Here is a 20,584-nt window from a genome sequence, read left to right on the forward strand (position 1 = left end):
CTAGAAGAACACATAGATGTAGTTGGTGTGGCTGAGACATGGTTGGACTCTTCGCATGACTGGGCTGTAAATATTGACGGTTTTACACTATTTAGGAAAGACAAGGTCAATAGAAAAGGCGGTGGCGTCTGCCTGTATGTTAGGAGTGATCTGTAGACAAGTGTGAAATAGGCAATTGTGGGTGAGGATGTTAAAACCTTATGGGTGGAATTTCAAAGGGATATAAACACAGAAAAAATAATGCTTGGTGCAATCTATAGACCCCCTAACATCACAAAGGAGATAGAAACGCAACTGTATAACCAAATAGAGCGGGCTGCACAGGCTGGCACAATGGGAGATTTTGACTTCCCAGACATTGACTGGGGTCATGATTCTGCCTCAACCGCAAAGAGGAGAAAATTCCTCTACCTGCTGCAGGACCACTTTATGGGCCAGTTGTAGGCAACACTAGGGGCAATGCTCTGTTGGATCTGGTAATTTCTAATGACGCACAGCTTGTTGGAAATGTTACTGTTCGAGAAACACTAGGTAATAGTGACCACAATATAATTATATTCCCCCTAAACTATAAGAAGGAAACTCTGTCAGGCAGAGCAAAGACACTGAATTTTAAAAAGGCTAATTTCCCTGGGTTGAGGGCAGCATTTCAGGGCATAGACTGGGAGCAGCTACTGTTACACAATAATATTGAGGATAAATGGGAGAGCTTTAAATCCACATTTAGTAATTGCAGTAAAAAAAATGTATTCCTTTAGGTAACAAGTATAAAAGGCTAAAATTAAACCCACCCATTGCTTACAGCTACTAAAAAAAGGACATTTAAAAATACAAATCTGAGGGGTCAGCTGTAGCGTTTGAAGTTTAAAAAGGGCTTAATAAAATCTGTAAAAAGGAGATAAAATTAGCAAAAATACAAAACGAACAGCAGGTGGCAAAAGAGAGCAAAACAAATCCCAAAAGATTATTTAAATATATAAATGCAAAAAAAACAATGTCTGAGCAGGTAGATCCCCTAAATAATGGTAAAGGGGGGTTAGTCACTGAAGATAAGTAAAGGGAAGAGTTACTGAATGGGTTTTATATCTCTATATATACAAAAGAGAAAGGAGATGACATCTGTGGTGCTGGGGCTGTTAGTACATCCAGTAATATACTCAATTGGCTAACTGTAGATATGGTCCAAGATAAGTTAAATTAGGTAAATGTGAAAAAGGCCCCGGGTCCAGATGGATTAAACCCAGGAGTGTTTAATGAGCTCAGTTCAGACATTGCTGTGCCCATCTTTATACTTTTTAAAGATTCTCTAGGTAGTGGTACAGTGCCAAGTGATTGCCGCAAGGCAAATGTGGTGCCCATATTCGAAAAAGCATCTAGGTCCTCCACAGGTAATTATAGAACAGTTAGTTTAACTTCTGTTGTGGGAAAATGTTTGAATGACTCTTAAGGGACTATATACAGGAGTATGTGATCGTAATATTATAAGTGATAACCAACATGGGTTTACCAAGGACAGAAATTGTCAGACTAACCTGATTTGTTTTTATGAGGAGGTGAGTAGTAGCCTGGACAGAGGGACGGCTGTGGATGTAGTGTTTTGGATTTTGCAAAGGCTTTTGATACTGTCCCTCATAGACGTTTAATAGGTAAAGTAAGGTCTATAGGCTTGGAAAGTTAAGTTTGTAATTGGATTAAAAACTGGCTGAAGGACCGTGTCCTGAGAGTTGTGGTCAATGATTCCTATTCAAAATAGTTCGGGGTTATAAGTGGTGTACCCCAAGGTTCAGTGCTGGGTCCTCTATTATTTTATTTATTATTGATATTGAGGACAGGATTAATAGCACCATTTCTATTTTTGCAGATGACACTAAGCTATGTAGTACTGTACAGTCTATGGAAGATGTCCATAAAATACAAGCTAACTTGGACACTCTGAGTGATTGGGCATCAACTTGCAAATGAGGTTCAATGTGGATAAATGTAAAGTTATGCATCTTGGTAGTAATAATCTACGTGCATCATATGTCCTAAGGGATGTAACACTGGGGGAGTCACTTATAGAGCAGGATTTGGGTGTTCTTGTAGATCATAGATTGAATAACAGCATACAATGTTGTCATTCATTAAACGAGGCATGGACTCGCGGGGGAGGGATGTAATATTACCACTTTACAAAGCATTGGTGCGGCCTCATCTGGAATATGCAGTTCAGTTCTGGGTACCAGTCCATAAAAAGGACGCTCTGCAGCTGGAAAAAGTACAGAAGAGACCGACTAAACTGATAAGGGGCATGGAGGGTCTTGGTTATGAAGGAAGATTAAAATAATAGAATTTATTTAGTCTTGAGAAGAGACGTCTAAGGGGGACATGATTAACCTGTACAAATATATAAATGGGCCATACAAAAAATACGGTGAAAAACTGTTCCATGTAAAATGCCCTCAAAAGACAAAGAGGCACTGCCTCCCACTGGAGAAAAAAAAATTCAGTCTCCAGAAGCGTCAAAGCTTCTTTACTGTAAGAACTGTGGAATAGACTTTCTCAGGACATGGTCACAGCAGGAACAGTGGACAGTTTTAAAAAGGGTTTAGATAAATTCTTTAAAGGGACACTGACAGGCCCTATAAACATATTTAGTTATTCCTATGCAGTCATAGATCTATTAAAGTGCATTCCAATGATATAAGAGTACCCCCTGTCCGCATTGTAAACCATGTAAAAACAACTTTATATTGATCTGTCAATCACATTTCTTTATGCCCAAGGGGCGTTTTTCTCATACCTTTGTGCCCAGCCGCGCCCCAACTGTCGTTTCCTACCGCTGCCCAGCTCATTATTATTATTCACTGCGCTGGGCGGCTCTTACATTCCCCGATCCTGTCAGTTCCCGCGCATGCCCGATAGATACCTATGGGCATCGGCCTCAATCGGACCATCTGCGCATGCGCCGGCACTCTCCCAAGCCTGTAATTGAATCCGATCTCTCCTCCAAGGCACTAGTATCCAGCGCTTCTCTTGGGTGACAGGATCGGGGAATGTAAGAGCCGCCCAGCGCAGTGAATAATAATGAGCTGGGCGGCGCTAGGAATCGACAGTTGAGGCACGGCTGGGCACAAAGGTATGAGAAAAAACGCCCCTTGGGCATAAAGAAATTTGAAAAAACGCCCCTTGGGCATAAAGAAATGTGACTGACAGATTAATATAAAGTTGTTTTTACATGTAATGTTTCAATGGATTTCAATGGCTTTTGTCACGAGATAACCAAGATAACACTGTGACATGTGTTATCAGAGTCGAGTTTATCTACATCTGTACTTTAAAATTCCTGGGACCTAATAGTAGCAATGTGATCATATATTCTGGGTTGTTGGATAGTCCTTTAGGCAGGGGCGGACTGCGAACTTAAAGTGGCCCTGCAAAAAATACTAAAAGTGGCCCCATTTTGTACTTGGGCCCAAATTCATGGAAGGCAGGGGCAACACAAGTAGGGGGGATAGCAATACCATATTGTGGAACATTATTCCACCCCAACAGAGCAAAATACCACAGCCCATCATAAAATACTGCCAGCAGCACAAAATACATCCCCAAAAACTTCTACTGGCCACCCGTGAGGAAGGCCCAGGCAGCCCCCTGGACATCGGCCCACTGGGAAGATTTCCTGTAAGGTCTATGGCCAATCCGCCCCTGCCTTTAGAAAGAAAGGCCTAAATCATATTCTATAACCTTTTATATTTTTTAATAAAGTAATTTCCTTATTGATCCCACACAAACTGGACAACATCGCAATAGAATCTGTTGTCCAATGACAAGAATAAAGCAAGTAAGGGACTTGCCTGCCTCTGGAAAAGACCCGTAGTAAGATGGGAATATCAGGAACTCCATCCTCACTCCTGTACCCTCACATTCTCCATTTTGTAAATTGAAAAGAATACTGTATGATTAGGAATTCTAGGAGGTTACAAGAAAAGATTAATCTGACAACAGGGGTGTAAGTATAATTCATAAGGCCCCATAGCAAAAGAAGATGTAGTTCCCACCACCTATTGTAAGAGTGAAATAGCAGAATAAGTAGCAGTAATCAAACGTATGTATAATAGTACCATACATCAGAAAATCTACATTATAGCATAAAGCTATCATATTGTTATTACCTATGTACGTGATTGGGCTCCCTTCACCTCTGGATCCCATAGCAAGTGCTATGGCTATAGTTACACCTATGCCTGCCAACATGTGGGGCATGTCCCTGAGATGTAATCAAGTGTTTGCACACTGCTTTACAAACACTAACATTATGTACTAGTCACTGGTGAACATTATAGTATTTATTTGATTTGCATACTGTTTTGTGATTCTTATTATTAAATATTCTTCCAGCTTGCTTAAAGATTTTAAAGGATTTAAATTTATACCTCGATCAAGAGAAGATCTTCCACCAAACTTTCCAGCTGAAATTCCAGGAATCTGTTATTTTCTTGAGGCTTTAGATCAAGACATGTTGACCAAGACTTGGTACCAGACAAAGCCGGCAGAGGATTTACATTTCAGCAAAACGAAATAGACCAATTTTATCTATTCTTGTTGTGTATATTGTGTATCAGACTTTCTTTACATGACATGGTCTTCCTTTAAAATGACATTCTTAAGTACCATCTCCATTCCAGCGTGCTTGTAAATCACAATATTGCTTAGTTGCACACAGAAATGGGCTCTAGAGATCAGATATGGAAGCTGCATCCTCTAAGCTAGATATTATTAAAATTAGAAGTATTTATTCATGTTCAATAAGGTTATATGTCCGGTAGATATTGGTTGTTGGTGGTGTATTTGCATTATGTTTATGTTAATTTTCAAAATGTGATGTTGGCAAAACAAAATGTTTTCACTGTTGAAACTAATATTATAAAAGAATACGTTTAACAATGTTACATATTTAAAGTTTGAGAACAAAGCCCTATCCAATCCAGATTTTTTGGTTATGTAACATCGTTCTCATTTTCTTTAAATTCACAGTGTTGAAAAGTTAGCAGGTCTAAAATCTAAGTAAGGCCCCTTTCACACGGGCGAGATTTCCGTGCGGGTGCAATGCGTGAGGTGAACGCATTGCACCCGCACTGAATCTGGACCCATTCATTTCTATGGGGCTGTGCACATGAGCGGTGATTTTTCACGCATGGTGATGGATCATGTGATGGACCATGTGATGAGCGTAGTGGCGTCATCAAAGGTCCTATTCCTCACAGAACAAGACAGAAGAGATGCCGGCTGCGCGAACAAGTGGATTAAGGTGAGTTACATTTAAAAAAAATAAAAATTTAACCCCTCCAGCCCTATTTTACTATGCATTCTGTATTCAGAATGCTATTATTTTCCCTTATAACCATGTTATAAGGGAAAATAATACAATCTACACAACCTTGAACCCAAACCTGAACTTCTGTGAAGAAGTTAGGGTCTGGGTACCACAGTCAGTTTTTTATCACACGCGTGCAAAACGCATTGCACACGCGCCATAAAAACTGAGCAACGGAACGCAATCGCAGTCAAAACTAACTGCAATTGCGTACCTACTCGCGTGGGTTTGCCTCAATGCACCGGGACGCACCGGACATAATCCGGACACGCTCGTCTGCAAGGGGCCTAAAACTCTATTGATATGAACTAATTTTTTTTATTTATTTTTTACTCTATTGATTCATATAAAGACAAAGAGATAATCAACAAACTATTGTCATAGTTATCATATCAATGAGATCTTTCTCTTTACAAAAATAGAAAATATGAACCTACAAAGAAACATTAATCCTTTCAGTGTACAAAATACAGTCAGGATGAATTTATAGTATATAAAGTTCAGTACAAAAAACAAAGCTGACGTCAACCCAGTGAGAAAAAAAGAGAAACTAAAACAAATCTCTTATTTTGTATGGAATATGTGACAGGGGTTGTCCGGATTCAGACCTGAACCCCGACACAACCCTATCTGCACTCATTCACCATGAATGAGTGGAGCATCTGAGCTTTTTATGCTTTGATGCTCCCCCTTGCCCTGCATTGCGCTGGACAAGGGCTGTTTGTTCACATTTGGACACTGCTAGGCGGGGCTTCCACCAAGCAGTGGTCTCAATGACTTCACCGACTCTGATGAGCGGTCTTTAGCATTGCCCTAGTCTGTAAACACCTTAAGACCGCCCATTAGTGCTGGTGACGTCACTGGGCTCACTGCTAGACTGGGCATCGCAGGGCAAGGTGAAGCATCGGAGCGTTAAAAGTCCCCATGCTCCACTCATTTATGGTAAATGAGTTTAGATCGAGTTGTGTCCCCATGGACAATGTAATCTAGGCAAGACAGTATATTTTATTGAGTGTACACATTTTATATTCCAAAACACAAAAATCATAATGTAAGCCCACTATTTTTCTTACTATCCTTGGAACTGTCCATTTATCTTGATACCTGCTATGATCTGTTTAACTTTTAATATCCACTGTAACCCCGCATACATACAAGGTTATGTACAATATTCTTAGCATTTTCCTATATTTTAGAAATCACACCATTTTGAATTGTTGAATGTTTAGCTTTATATTGTTTCTTTATATTGATTTTTTTTTTTTTACTACATTGTTCTATCTGTACATTCTAAGCATAAGAAATGCTTCCTTCTGTGTAATCAGTTTCAGTTATACACTCTTAATAGAAAATATATATATTTAGGTTGCCAAAAAAGAGGCAAAGTTAGTAAGAAATCAATTCAAACGTATCTCTAAATCCCAATTTAAATTTAAACTAAGGTTATGTTGTTATTTATCAGTTTTTCTACATTTAATTCATCTGGTGCTAGTCATATACAATATAAATAAACCCTTCAGTTTACACTTAAGAACATTTAGGCATCCAATATAACTGTCTCTCCCAACCCCTCCATAAACATGCATGCATGTGTCCTGAGGAGGGAGAGCCATGCCAAACACCTCTGGCAGTGGGTTATCTCTTTGAGAACAAAAGAATCCATCAGCCCAATCCTTCTCTTTCCTGATCCCTGCTGCCTGGGGAGAGTCGGGGGAGCCCCATCCTTAGTAGATGATTGGCTAGTCCCACCAAAATCATTAGTTGTGGCTGATATACATCTAATGTGTATGGTCAACTTTACAACTGCAAGATTATTTAAAAGCCTTAGTCCACCTTTGCACCCTACCTTAGATAAACAGTATCTAATCTGTATAAAATGTTGAATAATTTTGTAAATACTTTTTACATTATATATTATATACTGGTACACAGTCACAGGCTGTATTATAGTCTAAAGTTACATTCACTGCTCTACTGGTTAATAGGACTGGTCAGCAAGCTTGTTATCAGAAACTACCCCTACAGATAAGGCAACTTTCACACTTGCGTTTTGTGCGGATGCGTCTTGGACGTTTTGGTGTCCGTCTCCAAAGCGGAATGGAGACTCAACTGATGCAAACTGATGCATTCTGAGCGGATCCTTTTCCACTTAGAATGCAAAATGATCCGTTTTGGACCGCTTGTAAGAGCCCTGAACAGATCTCACAAACGGAAAGCCAAAACACGAGTGTGAAAGTAGACTTAGCTGAACTTTGTAGGGAAGAAGGACATTTAGTTTCAGATAACTATATGGTGTGTCTGGTGTACAGATACCACTTCTCAGAATGCAAACCCCCCAGAACTAGCTTTGTACAGCATTGAATAATCAAGGAATATCAGACTATTTAAGCTCTGACGTCTGCAGAATTGTGGATGTAGCTCTGGACTATAATATAGGTTGTAACTGTACTGTAAACACGAAAAGTACCTTATTTTATGATACACTATACTCTTATGTTTAAATAATAAGGTGATAGATTTTGGGCGTTTTTGTTGAAAATTACCCTATTAAAGCTGGTCTTCATTTGTTAGTGTAATATATTTTTGTGATCTTATATCTATTTATAATATTTGACACTTCTATATATACAAATAAATACATGTTTACCTGCATGCTATAAAGAAAGTATATTTTAAAAATAGTAATTTATTAATGTTAAGCTTTGTTGAATATTATTATCTATATGTAGTCAGAGTGTCAGAGATTATGCATATAGAAATTTAACAAAGTCTTCCTGCTGGTTTTGCCAAAAACTGATAAAATAAGCAGCTTCCAAAAATAATTTGTATTTATGTTACGGTGTTGATTCTTCAGTTTGTAGAGGTATTTAATTGGAAAGTCTTTCAGAAACAGCAAGTGATTATGTAATTATGTTGATATCTCTTATTATATGGTATAATGTTGCAGTACAGGCAATTCTGCATAACATGTGTGTCACCAAGAACTTGTCAGCTATAATATCACCGCTAGAATGTGTTTCTACTTTTGTTCCCTAGAATGTACTTGTTACGAGACAAGCATAGGCTTACTGGATGTGAACATCAAGCAATATGTGCTTTGTAGGTTTATGAAGCTCTATTTTGAAATTCATATTATAAAGTGTAAATGTCCTAGCAATAAATGTTTTTTTTTATTCTATTTCATAGCTTGTTTTATTGGTTTTTATTTTGTCTTAAGTAGCAGTTGTCATGTTTACGTATTTTTATTAGTAGTATTAGTGATATAAAAATAAAAAAAATCTCTTATTGTACAAATGCTACTTAAAGTGACTGCCCAATCATGATCTCAAAAATGTTATGTACATCAAGCAGAGCTGTGACCTGTGACTACACTGCTTGAGGTAGTCTGAGACACATACTCTGTCTCATTATTAGGTCAGACAGCAGCTCTATCCCTCTTCCCCCCCCTTTGCAAATGTGCCTCCATAGATTGGCTGCCGTGTGTAAACACAAGTCTGTCACAGGATCATCAGGAAGCCGATGCTTGGAGAGCTGATTTCCATGACAGCAAGGTCAGAATGATGATAAAGTACAGATTACTAAACCAGTGAGAAAACATGGCAAACAACTGCTGAGACAAATAACTTTAGTAATGGTTCACCCCTTTAAGTAACAAACTTGTTTAAAGAGGCCTACTGTACCAGAAGAAATTTACTGAAAGCCGTTTAGATTACATATTCTGACCCCCATTATATTTACATCTAAGAAGCTATATGAAAGCTCATTTTTGGGGAAGTGATCAGTAGTTTTTATTAATGCCATTTTGAGGTTTGTAAGATTTTTTGATCACTTTAAAAAAAAAAAATTTGAATTGCCCATTCAGATTTTTTTTTCCCATTACGCTGTTTTAATATACCAAACAGTTTCACACAGCAGACACCCGAGGTTAATGTCCACAACTGGCGGTAATGCTGATCACGGACATTCTACCTCTCAGATGCAGTGGTCAAATGTGACCACGACATCTGAGAAGCCGGAAGCACATGCTTCATGGACTGGAACGCCTTCCCCCAATGTAAATTGGGGAAGGTTTTTATTCAAAGTAATGAGCCTTTATTAGGCTTCCAAGCTTATTTCTTGTATATTACAGTTCAGACCAGCAGATGGCAGCACTGAACTGTAATATACCTATTTCTGTATAGCATAATGGAAAAAATTCCATTACCCTATACAAATTGCATTCTGATGATTGCATGTTGTGGTCCACTTGGGGACCTAATAAAAAGTAAAAAAAAAAAAGGTAAAAAAATTTATTAAAATTAAAATTACCCCATCTCCCCGCCGCATGCAATGCATTAAAATATAAATATATATATATATACCATACGAGGAATGACGTAATGGAAAAAAATTCAAATGTCCGATTTGCCATCTTTTCAGCACTTTACCTCCCAAAAAAATTTGAATAAAAAGTGATCAAAGTTATACACACATCTAAATAGTAGTAGCAAAAACTACAGATCATCCCACAAAAAAATTAGCCCTCGCACAAACATAACTATTAAAAAGTTATGGGGTCATATGGCGATGAAAGGGGAAAAAAAATTCTAATAATTTTTTTTTTTTCAGTATTTAAAAGGCATGGAAAACTACACATATGTCGTATGGCTGTAATGGTACTGACCTGGAGAATGAAGAGCACAAGTCAGTCAATGCTGTAAAAATAAAACCTGGAAAACTGTGGTGGAATTGCATTTGGTTTTTGAAATTCCACCCTATTTGAAATTTTTTCCTGCTTCCCACTACATCCTATGCAATATTAAATGGTGGCATTAGGAAGTACAACTTGTCCTGCAAAAAGAAGCCCTCACACATCTATGTGAATGGAAAAATAAAAAAAGTTATGGCTCTGGGAAGGCAGGGAGCAAAAAACTGAAAACCGCTAGGGGTTAATACATAGGCAAGGGGTTAATACACAGCAATGCAAGGAGAGGAGTGATGCCAGATAAAAGTATATATAGTTAAAAAATTATATTCTATATCACTGATACCCACAGGGAAAACATACAGCAACTGCAGTAATTGAGGAATAAACTTTCTCAAAATGAAAGTATATGTTTGAAAATATACTGTACACACAATAAAAAATAATTAAAGTATAGGGTTAAACTAGATAACATATATGGTCATTCACCACCATAGATATAATTGGTGCCATTCCCAAATTGCAAACTATTAAAGAATTTAGGGGGCACAAAAATGTTTATTTTTTAGGTTGGTTTAAATGAGATATTTCATTGACTAGACCAATTATGCAAAGCCCAGAATTATCTTGAAAGAACTTAACATCTGGGTTTTGTCACTATTAATATCTCACATATTCCAATTTTGACAAACTGGAAATCCGTAGATCGTCCCTCTATTCTTCACAGATTTTTAGTTTTTTTCTACTAAGAAGGCCAACACATTTTCAGACTTAAAAACTTTAATTATTAAATATTATTCATAAGGAAAACCAGAAGTTAACCAACATAAAAAAAGAAATGACCATAGAAAAACAACAGCGGTTTGCGCTGCACAACAGTTTTCACAGTATAAAATTACTAGTTAAGCAATGAACAGCATTTCAATAAAAAATATTACACAGTTGACTACATATAACTAGAGAGAGGATTCTATGTGATCAATAATTTAAGTACTGTAGATCTGATTGGTATGAGTTGCAAATAAATCTGAACAGTTTACTTAACTTAATACAAGGCATTAATATATCTCACCAAACATCACAGCTTTTATCCCATATTGTAAGCTTAGAGATGACACTATTTTTTATGTAAATCATTTGAAAATTCTTTATATCACATTCCAACTTAGAAAACACAATCATGGCCCTCTGCGGATTATGGAGCGTGGGGGATTTAAATCCTTTGTGGTTAACACTAACAACTTTTGGCCAACTTCCCAGGAACGGGGTATATTCAGCTTAGATTTCCCAGGACAGACAGATCCATTGCAGCACACTAATGAAAATGTTCTCACGGTCCTCTGTTTGTGGTCTCTGGAAACATCAAAAATGGTAAAATAGTTAACTTTTCTATTTCTGAACTCAACACGCTTACTAAAGCAATAAAAGATGGCAGATAGCCTAAAACTGTGCTCTGGAATCTTAATGAAAATAGCACAAATTAAAAACACACAATAGCCAAGTATATGGTAATTTATAGAGCAATTACATTTTAAACAATTTATCTAGACTAGCTTTTTGTGCCTATAAAAGAAACTTTTATTTTTATAGCTTTTATTTAAGTCTATTTCTGTTGTGACTGAAGTTCATAGTTTATTATTTTCGCATTTCTTTTCTTTTAGAATCATGTAGAAAATAAATGACCTAAGTTAATACAACCAATTGTATGTTAATTCAAATATTTTGCAGCCATTAAAGTGATTGTCAGTGGCTTTAATATGGCACAAAAATATCTTCTCTATAGGGCCAAACTCACACTTATTATTTACCGTAGATGTAGATGAGTGAAGTTTAGAAAAATTCAGTTCAGTCGATTTACTGAACTTTGACAAAAAATGTGATTAGTTACGAATTAATTTGTCACGAATCGTGATAAATCAGGTATACCCAGGCCACTCTGCCTAATCATATTCAGCCCACTTGGTGGCCCAATCTCATTATGAAGACTTGGAAGTTAAACTGCAGGGAGAGTATATCGCCGTGCGCATTATGTTCTAGTGCACCCACATTCATAGTTGCTCCATTCTGTAGGTACTGGGAGTAAATGAGAAGATTGAGCAGCTCTCACCTGCTGCACCTGTGGTGAGCACGGTACCAGCCTGGACACGGCCGTGACAGCAAATCAACAAAAAGAGAAAATCCGGCTCTTGAACAACAGGAGACACTTTATTTAGCGGTAAAACAACCAATCCTCATAGGCAAGGGTATAGTAAACGCGTTTCGGACCTTCGTGTATCAGTCCTTAATCATGATGTCATGACGTGTGATGGAATAGTAGTATATGCAAATCTACTGTGAGACAGCGATTTTTTTTTACATTGGAACAGTGACCCGAACTGGCAAAGTACACTCTTTTTTTCTTTCTCGCCCAGTCTCCAGTGTCATCTTGGCAAGACTTTTTAGTGCCACGGGGGGCGTGGTGATACCCAAACGGTCCAAGTTATCCTCAGCCAGTGTCCAAAATATCACTTATGTCAAAATGAACCAAGTCTGGATTGGGGAGGATTTTCACACTCCTCTGGCTAAGGCCAATGAATAGATCTGGCCTTGCTAGCGGTGCCCCATATTACCATTGTTGCTGTCTGCCTGCCTTCCTTCCTACCATCATGTTGCCTGTCTACCATCATAATCTGTTCGACTGCTGTGGCTGCCTTCATCATGCCACTGCTGCTGCCTGCCTACCATCATGTTCCGTAAGGCTGCTGTGGCTGCCTTCATCATGCCACTGCCTCCTTGATGCCTCTGCTGCTGCCTGCATACCTCATGTTCCGTACTGCTGCCCGCCAACATGTACTGCTGCTGCTGCCACCACCACCTCAGCTACTACTCCTTGCTGCTTATCCTTTACTACATAGTCAAGAGCGGTCAGCACTTTCAACCTCGTGGGACGCCAAAATGGGAAGGAAGAAATCCACAATGTAGCAAAGAAATCCCAGCTGACGAAGGCTGGATGGGTCGAAACGCATCCATTGTTACATTGTTACAAAGATGAAATAAAGGATACATGAATTGAAGATTTAGCGCGCGCTGGGATTTCTTTGCTATTCCTTACTACAAGCACTATTAATGCTAAGCATCTGCCACTACTACCATTACCACTACTACTAGTATTACTGCTACTACCACTACTACCAACCATAGACAGCTGATCTACTGCCTTGTATGTTCCATGCTATGCTGCTACTGCTGCACCTACTAATGTGCCTCTAATACTACCCTACTACCCTTTCCACATCCACACCGTACTGCTGCTGCTCCTGATTAAAAGGGAGAATTTTTATAGGCTGGTTCACAACCAACTTTTTCTTCTGACAATTAACACTTGTCATAATGGAAGGCATTCTGACCCCGTCAAGGCATAATTTTTGGATGCTTGGTCCCCCAACAATCCAAATGTTTTTTTTTCTTCCTCATAACTGTGTGTTTAAACACCATCTACCCCGGATAAGGGACAATTTCGGAAGCTTTTGAATCTGAAATAGCTTTGTTTAGGCAGGCATTCTGACCCCATAAAGGCATCTTTTTTGGACACTTGGTCCACCAACAATCCAAAAGATTTTTTTTTCTTCCTCATAACAGCATGTGTTTAACCACCTCCGGACCGCCTAACGCAGGATCGCGTTCCGGAGGTGGCAGCCCTGCACAGAGTCACGCATATATGCGCCATCTCGCGATGGCCGAGATTTCCTGTGAACGCGCGCGCGCTCACAGGAACGGAAGGTAAGAGAGTTGATCTCCAGCCTGCCAGCGGCGATCGTTCGCTGGCAGGCTGGAGATGTGTTTTTTTTAACCCCTAACAGGTATATTAGACGCTGTTTTGATAACAGCGTCTAATATACCTGCTACCTGGTCCTCTGGTGGTCCCCTTTGTTTGGATCGACCACCAGAGGACACAGGTAGCTCAGTAAAGTAGCACCAAGCACCACTACACTACACTACACCCCCCCCCCCCGTCACTTATTAGCCCCTGATCACCCCTGATCACCCCATATAGACTACCTGATCACCCCCCTGTCATTGATTACCCCCCTGTCATTGATTACCCCCCTGTCATTGATCAACCCCCTGTAAAGCTCCATTCAGACGTCCGCATGATTTTTACGGATCCACTGATAGATGGATCGGATCCGCAAAACGCATCCGGACGTCTGAATGAAGCCTTACAGGGGCATGATCAATGACTGTGGTTATCACCCCATATAGACTCCCTGATCACCCCCCTGTCATTGATTACCCCCCTGTCATTGATTACCCCCCTGTAAAGCTCCATTCAGACGTCCGCATGATTTTTACGGATCCACTGATAGATGGATCGGATCCGCAAAACGCATCCGGACGTCTGAATGAAGCCTTACAGGGGCATGATCAATGACTGTGGTGATCACCCCATATAGACTCCCTGATCACCCCCCTGTCATTGATTACCCCCCTGTAAAGCTCCATTCAGATGTCCGCATGATTTTTACGGATGCACTGATAGATGGATCGGATCCGCAAAACGCATCCGGACGTCTGAATGAAGCCTTACAGGGGCATGATCAATGACTGTGGTTATCACCCCATATAGACTCCCTGATCACCCCCCTGCCATTGATTACCCCCCTGTAAAGCTCCATTCAGATGTCCGCATGATTTTTACGGATGCACTGATAGATGGATCGGATCCGCAAAACGCATCCGGACGTCTGAATGAAGCCTTACAGGGGCATGATCAATGACTGTGGTTATCACCCCATATAGACTCCCTGATCACCCCCCTGTCATTGATCACCCCCCCTGTCATTGATTACCCCCCTGTAAAGCTCCATTCAGATGTCCGCATGATTTTTACGGATGCACTGATAGATGGATCGGATCCGCAAAACGCATACGGACGTCTGAATGAAGCCTTACACGGGCGTGATCAATGACTGTGGTTATCACCCCATATAGACTCCCTGATCACCCCCCTGTCATTGATCACCCCCCTGTCATTGATCACCCCCCTGTCATTGATCACCCCCCCTGTCATTGATCACCCTCTGTAAGGCTCCATTCAGACATTTTTTTGGCCCAAGTTAGCGGAATTATTATTTTTTTTTCTTACAAAGTCTCATATTCCACTAACTTGTGTCAAAAAATAAAATCTCACATGAACTCACCATACCCCTCACGGAATCCAAATGCGTAAAATTTTTTAGACATTTATATTCCAGACTTCTTCTCACGCTTTAGGGCCCCTAGAATGCCAGGGCAGTAAAAATACCCCACATGTGACCCCATTTCGGAAAGAAGACACCCCCAGGTATTCCGTGAGGGGCATATTGAGTCCATGAAAGATTGAAATTTTTGTCCCAAGTTAGCGGAACGGGAGACTTTGTGAGAAAAAAATTAAAAATATCAATTTCCGCTAACTTGTGACAAAAAAAAAATATTTCTATGAACTCGCCATGCCCCTCATTGAATACCTTGGGGTGTCTTCTTTCCAAAATGGGGTCACATGTGGGGTATTTATACTGCCCTGGCATTCTATGGGCCCCAAAGGGTGAGAAGAAGTCTGGTATCCAAATGTCTAAAAATGCCCTCCTAAAAGGAATTTGGGCACCTTTGCGCATCTAGGCTGCAAAAAAGTGTCACACATCTGGTATCGCCGTACTCAGGAGAAGTTGGGGAATGTGTTTTGGGGTGTCATTTTACATATACCCATGCTGGGTGAGATAAATATCTTGGTCAAATGCCAACTTTGTATAAAAAAATGGGAAAAGTTGTCTTTTGCCAAGATATTTCTCTCACCCAGCAAGGGTATATGTAAAATGACACCCCAAAACACATTCCCCAACTTCTCCTGAATACGGCGATGCCACATGTGTGACACTTTTTTGCAGCCTAGGTGGGCAAAGGGGCCCATATTCCAAAGAGCACCTTTAGGATTTCACAGGTCATTTACCTACTTACCACACATTAGGGCCCCTGGAAAATGCCAGGGCAGTATAACTACCCCACAAGTGACCCCATTTTGGAAAGAAGACACCCCAAGGTATTCCGTGAGGGGCATGGCGAGTTCCTAGAATTTTTTATTTTTTGTCACAAGACTTTGTATGAAAAAAAAAATCATCATTTTCCACTAACTTGTGACAAAAAATAAAAAATTCTAGGAACTTGCCATGCCCCTCACGGAATACCTTGGGGTGTCTTCTTTCCAAAATGGGGTCATTTGTGGGGTAGTTAGACTGCCCTGGCATTCTAGGGGCCCAAATGTGCGGTAAGGAGTTTGAAATCAAATTCTGTAAAAAATGACCTGTGAAATCCGAAAGGTGCTCTTTGGAATATGGGCCCCTTTGCCCACCTAGGCTGCAAAAAAGTGTCACACATCTGGTATCTCCGTACTCAGGAGAAGTTGGGGAATGTGTTTTGGGGTGTCATTTTACATATACCCATGCTGGGTGAGAGAAATATCTTGGCAAAAGACAACTTTTCCCATTTTTTTATACAAAGTTGGCATTTGACCAAGATATTTATCTCACCCAGCATGGGTATATGTAAAAAGACACCCCAAAACACATTCCTCAACTTCTCCTGAATACAGAGATACCAGATGTGTGACACTTTTTTGCAGCCTAGGTGGGCAAAGGGGCCCATATTCCAAAGAGCACCTTTCGGATTTCACTCGTCATTTTTTTACAGAATTTGATTTCAAACTCCTTACCACACATTTGGGCCCCTAGAATGCCAGGGCAGTATAACTACCCCACAAGTGACCCCATTTTGGAAAGAAGAGACCCCAAGGTATTCGATGATGGGCATAGTGAGTTCATAGAACTTTTTATTTTTTGTCACAAGTTAGTGGAATATGAGACTTTGTAAGAAAAAAAAAAAAAAAAATCATCATTTTCCGCTAACTTGTGACAAAAAATAAAAAGTTCTATGAACTCACTATGCCCATCAGCGAATACCTTAGGGTGTGTACTTTCCGAAATGGGGTCATTTGTGGGGTGTTTGTACTGTCTGGGCATTGTAGAACCTCAGGAAACATGACAGGTGCTCAGAAAGTCAGAGCTGCTTCAAAAAGCGGAAATTCACATTTTTGTACCATAGTTTGTAAACGCTATAACTTTTACCCAAACCATTTTTTTTTTACCCAAACATTTTTTTTTTATCAAAGACATGTAGAAAAATAAATTTAGAGCAAAATTTATATATGGATGTAGTTTTTTTTGCAAATTTTACAACTGAAAGTGAAAAATGTCATTTTTTTGCAAAAAAATTGTTAAATTTCGATTAATAACAAAAAAAGTAAAAATGTCAGCAGCAATGAAATACCACCAAATGAAAGCTCTATTAGTGAGAAGAAAAGGAGGTAAAATTCATTTGGGTGGTAAGTTGCATGACCGAGCAATAAATGGTGAAAGTAGTGTAGGTCAGAAGTGTAAAAAGTGGCCTGGTCTTTCAGGGTGTTTAAGCACTGGGGGCTGAAGTGGTTAAACACCATCTACCATGATAAGGGACAATTTTGGAAGCTTTTGAATATGAATCATAAGACATGCCACAGCACGGTGCGTTTTAAACACGCTGTTCATTTATGCCTTCAAATATTTTTTAACCCATACCTATGTATGTCAGTGTCACTCAGACATGATTTACTATTGCTGTTATTGCGTTCAAGAGCTTAGTTGTGTGGGGAGGGGAGAGAAAGCAAAAATTCATAAAAAATGAAGGAAAAGATAACCTGTTTTCCTAAAAACATAGGGGTCATTTATTAAGACCGGCGTTTTAGACACTAGTCTTAATGCGGTGTATAGGACCTTTATGGATCCAAGTTATATGATTTTATTGTATGTAATAAAAGTTACATTTTAGATACTTGCCTTCAGTGATATCCAAGTCTTAATAAGGCCCTGCGCTGAAAGTGGTCCGCCGAAGTTATGTAGAGACGCTCCTTGCTGCCATAGATTTAGACTATTTTCTACACCTAAAACATGATGAATGAGACGCTCCTGCTGGCCCATCCTCTTCCCTGACCAGACAACTCTCACTTCCTGAGACCCGGGGTGAGCACGGAAAATCTCAACAGGTTTGCTCATTTCTAACTGTAGCTATATGATCTTGCATCTGGGACACATGTTCTATGACACGTCTATACAGAGTAGACTTTGTCGCCCATGTTTCCTTGTCAATATAAATATATATAAACACCTTGGGTGACGGCCATAGACTGATTCAAAGGCAAAAAACCTTGTAGAAGCTAAGGACATATCTCTTGTAGAAAACATTAAGTATGGTAGCAGGCTGTAATGACTTCCGCCAACAGATGTGCTTCGCCTCAGTGCTGCCGGCATCTGTTTTTTAGGGAGGCAGCCGGGTCTCCCAGTGAAGGAGCGATGACCAATCAGAGTATTAAACATTAGCATATAGGAGGTCAAGTGTCCTATAATCCTCTTTAGAACATTTCACATACTGTTAAAACTTTGGCAGCGAGAAAGCATCCGATACCTAATTTAAATCACCAGATATAACCAACAGAAAGAATTAGGATGCTGCATTTGCATTCTGTCATTCTATTCTTTGTCAACCTTCAAATGTTTTTGCAAAACAATGGGATGATAATATCTAGAGATGAAACCACTCTAGGAAGGAATGCAAATCTAGTTTGAAAACCAGTTTATCTTTAAAAAATGAAAGTAGGGAAAGGAGATATTTTGTTCCTGCAACTCATTTAGATTTGGGTCTGAATAAAATATATCTGAATCAAAAGTGCTCTGATTGCCTGGAAAAGTCTCTCTCTCCTATCCTTTATTCTCCCAACTGATTCACAGAAAATTCTGATTCTAATTAATAAAAAAAAAAAAAAAATTTCAGGGTTGAATTTCCAAATTTTAGCAGGGAGTCATCTTTGTTCATTTACTCTTTAGTTATCTCCTTTAGCAAACAGGCAGATATATGAAGAGTCTGAAATCTGGATGATGAACTGGGCCCTGGGTTAGGAAATTTGGAAGGAGAGGAAACAGCCCAGAATCTTGGATGCTCAGACTCATCAGAACTCTAATCCAATCCCCCCTACTTTTTGCCCACTAGTGAACCTCAAAAATGACATTATATCTTGCTGGATTTTCTGAATTACTTCTGCAGTCATGGGAAATAGAGAGAAGGCATATACTACATTAGAAGTTTATTTGATCTACAGCTTCCACTGCAAAAGGTCTGTCTCTGGGATTCAGGAAACACAAGCGTCGTACTGTACAGTTCTGTCTGGTTGCAAAGAGGTCTATTTGTGGAATTTTCCAATTGTTGGATAGAAGACGATCCATTCAGGATTAATTGTGTTCCAATTCAGAACGTTCACTAACTGATTTTTAGAATTTCTGAGGTGGACTTTTGATAGAGACAGAAGACATTCTGTGTGACTGTGACATTCTGACCACATGAGAATTCCTTTGGTTGGTCGTAAAATACAAATATCTTGTTATTACTTGATGCTGAATGTACCTAACTGTTGTTAGATTGTCTGAATAGACTTTTAGATGTTTTCCAGATGATCTTTTGTTTTTTCTGAATGCTGCTTATGTTGCCCACAGCTAGCTGTAAATGAAATATCTCTTGATGTTTAGAGGAAACCAAGATGCTCAGATTCCTCTCCCATATCCACCATTGAAGTGACAGTCTGACTTCTAAGGAAATAATTAAATATCAAACTAGAGATGTAAATTTCTTGTACCAAATTTCCATATAAGTTTCTGCAGAGGTCTTGAATGAACTTGAGCCCAAGAAACAACTTAAATAGACAATGTCATGTAGGCTATATTACTACAGTGTCCCTGATTGCAAATCTCAGGTATCTGCATTGTGATGGATGTATGGGCAGATGCTAGTACACATCATTGACATCTAGCATAATCATTTGAGCCTTCTTCTCTAAGGGGAATAGCTAATTTGATCAAGATCAAATGGACCCCAGGCTGTATGGGAAGCACGGACCACTCTCCAGTTCAATATTTTAAAATGGTTTTCCACATACCTATGTATATTCACTAAATTATATACAATTTATATACTTACATCTATGTGCATCTTCAGTATATACAGTACATTAACTATTTAAATACATAGAGTATGTAGATTGAGGTCATGCAATTTGGAGTTATGCACATGATGCATGTAGTTTAATCTCCAAACCTTTTGTCTAAATACATAGGTCTAGAACATAGATATACAGTATCATAACCAAGCATTGCGCATAGATACTGTAACAGATCAAAGTTCATTATACATGTATGGTACTAGAACAGAGATTATGTGCTGTATCAGAAGTTTTGTGCTTGGATATGTTAAAAGAAACAAACTTACTGCATAGTTAAAATACAGGAACACAATTACTACATAGCTACTGTAACAGTACCAAGCTTTCTGTGTGTGTATATATATATATATATACAATAACAGAACCAAGCTTACTATATATTACTGTATATAGTGTACCAGAACCAATCTTGCTACCCATATATGATATCAGAACCAAGTGCAACGTGCGC

General features: G+C 39.2%; 1 protein-coding gene across 2 annotated transcripts in view; it reads left to right on the forward strand.

Moving 5' to 3' along the window:
• The window catches only part of GUCY1A1 (guanylate cyclase 1 soluble subunit alpha 1), a 109,715-nt gene extending 104,671 nt beyond the window's left edge, over window positions 1-5,044 (forward strand). The window contains exon 8 of one of the 2 annotated variants that reach the window (XM_040418578.1): window positions 4,381-5,044. In XM_040418578.1, the coding sequence (XP_040274512.1) occupies window positions 4,381-4,564 (184 nt within the window). In that variant the 3' untranslated portion in view covers window positions 4,565-5,044. The remainder of the gene's footprint in view (window positions 1-4,380) is intronic. The other variant, XM_040418579.1, reaches the window with a different exon arrangement.
• The last annotated feature ends 15,540 nt before the right edge of the window (window positions 5,045-20,584 follow it).

This window comes from Bufo bufo, chromosome 2 (genome assembly GCF_905171765.1).
Source record: "Bufo bufo chromosome 2, aBufBuf1.1, whole genome shotgun sequence".
In the NCBI taxonomy this organism is placed as follows: Eukaryota; Metazoa; Chordata; class Amphibia; order Anura; family Bufonidae; genus Bufo; species Bufo bufo.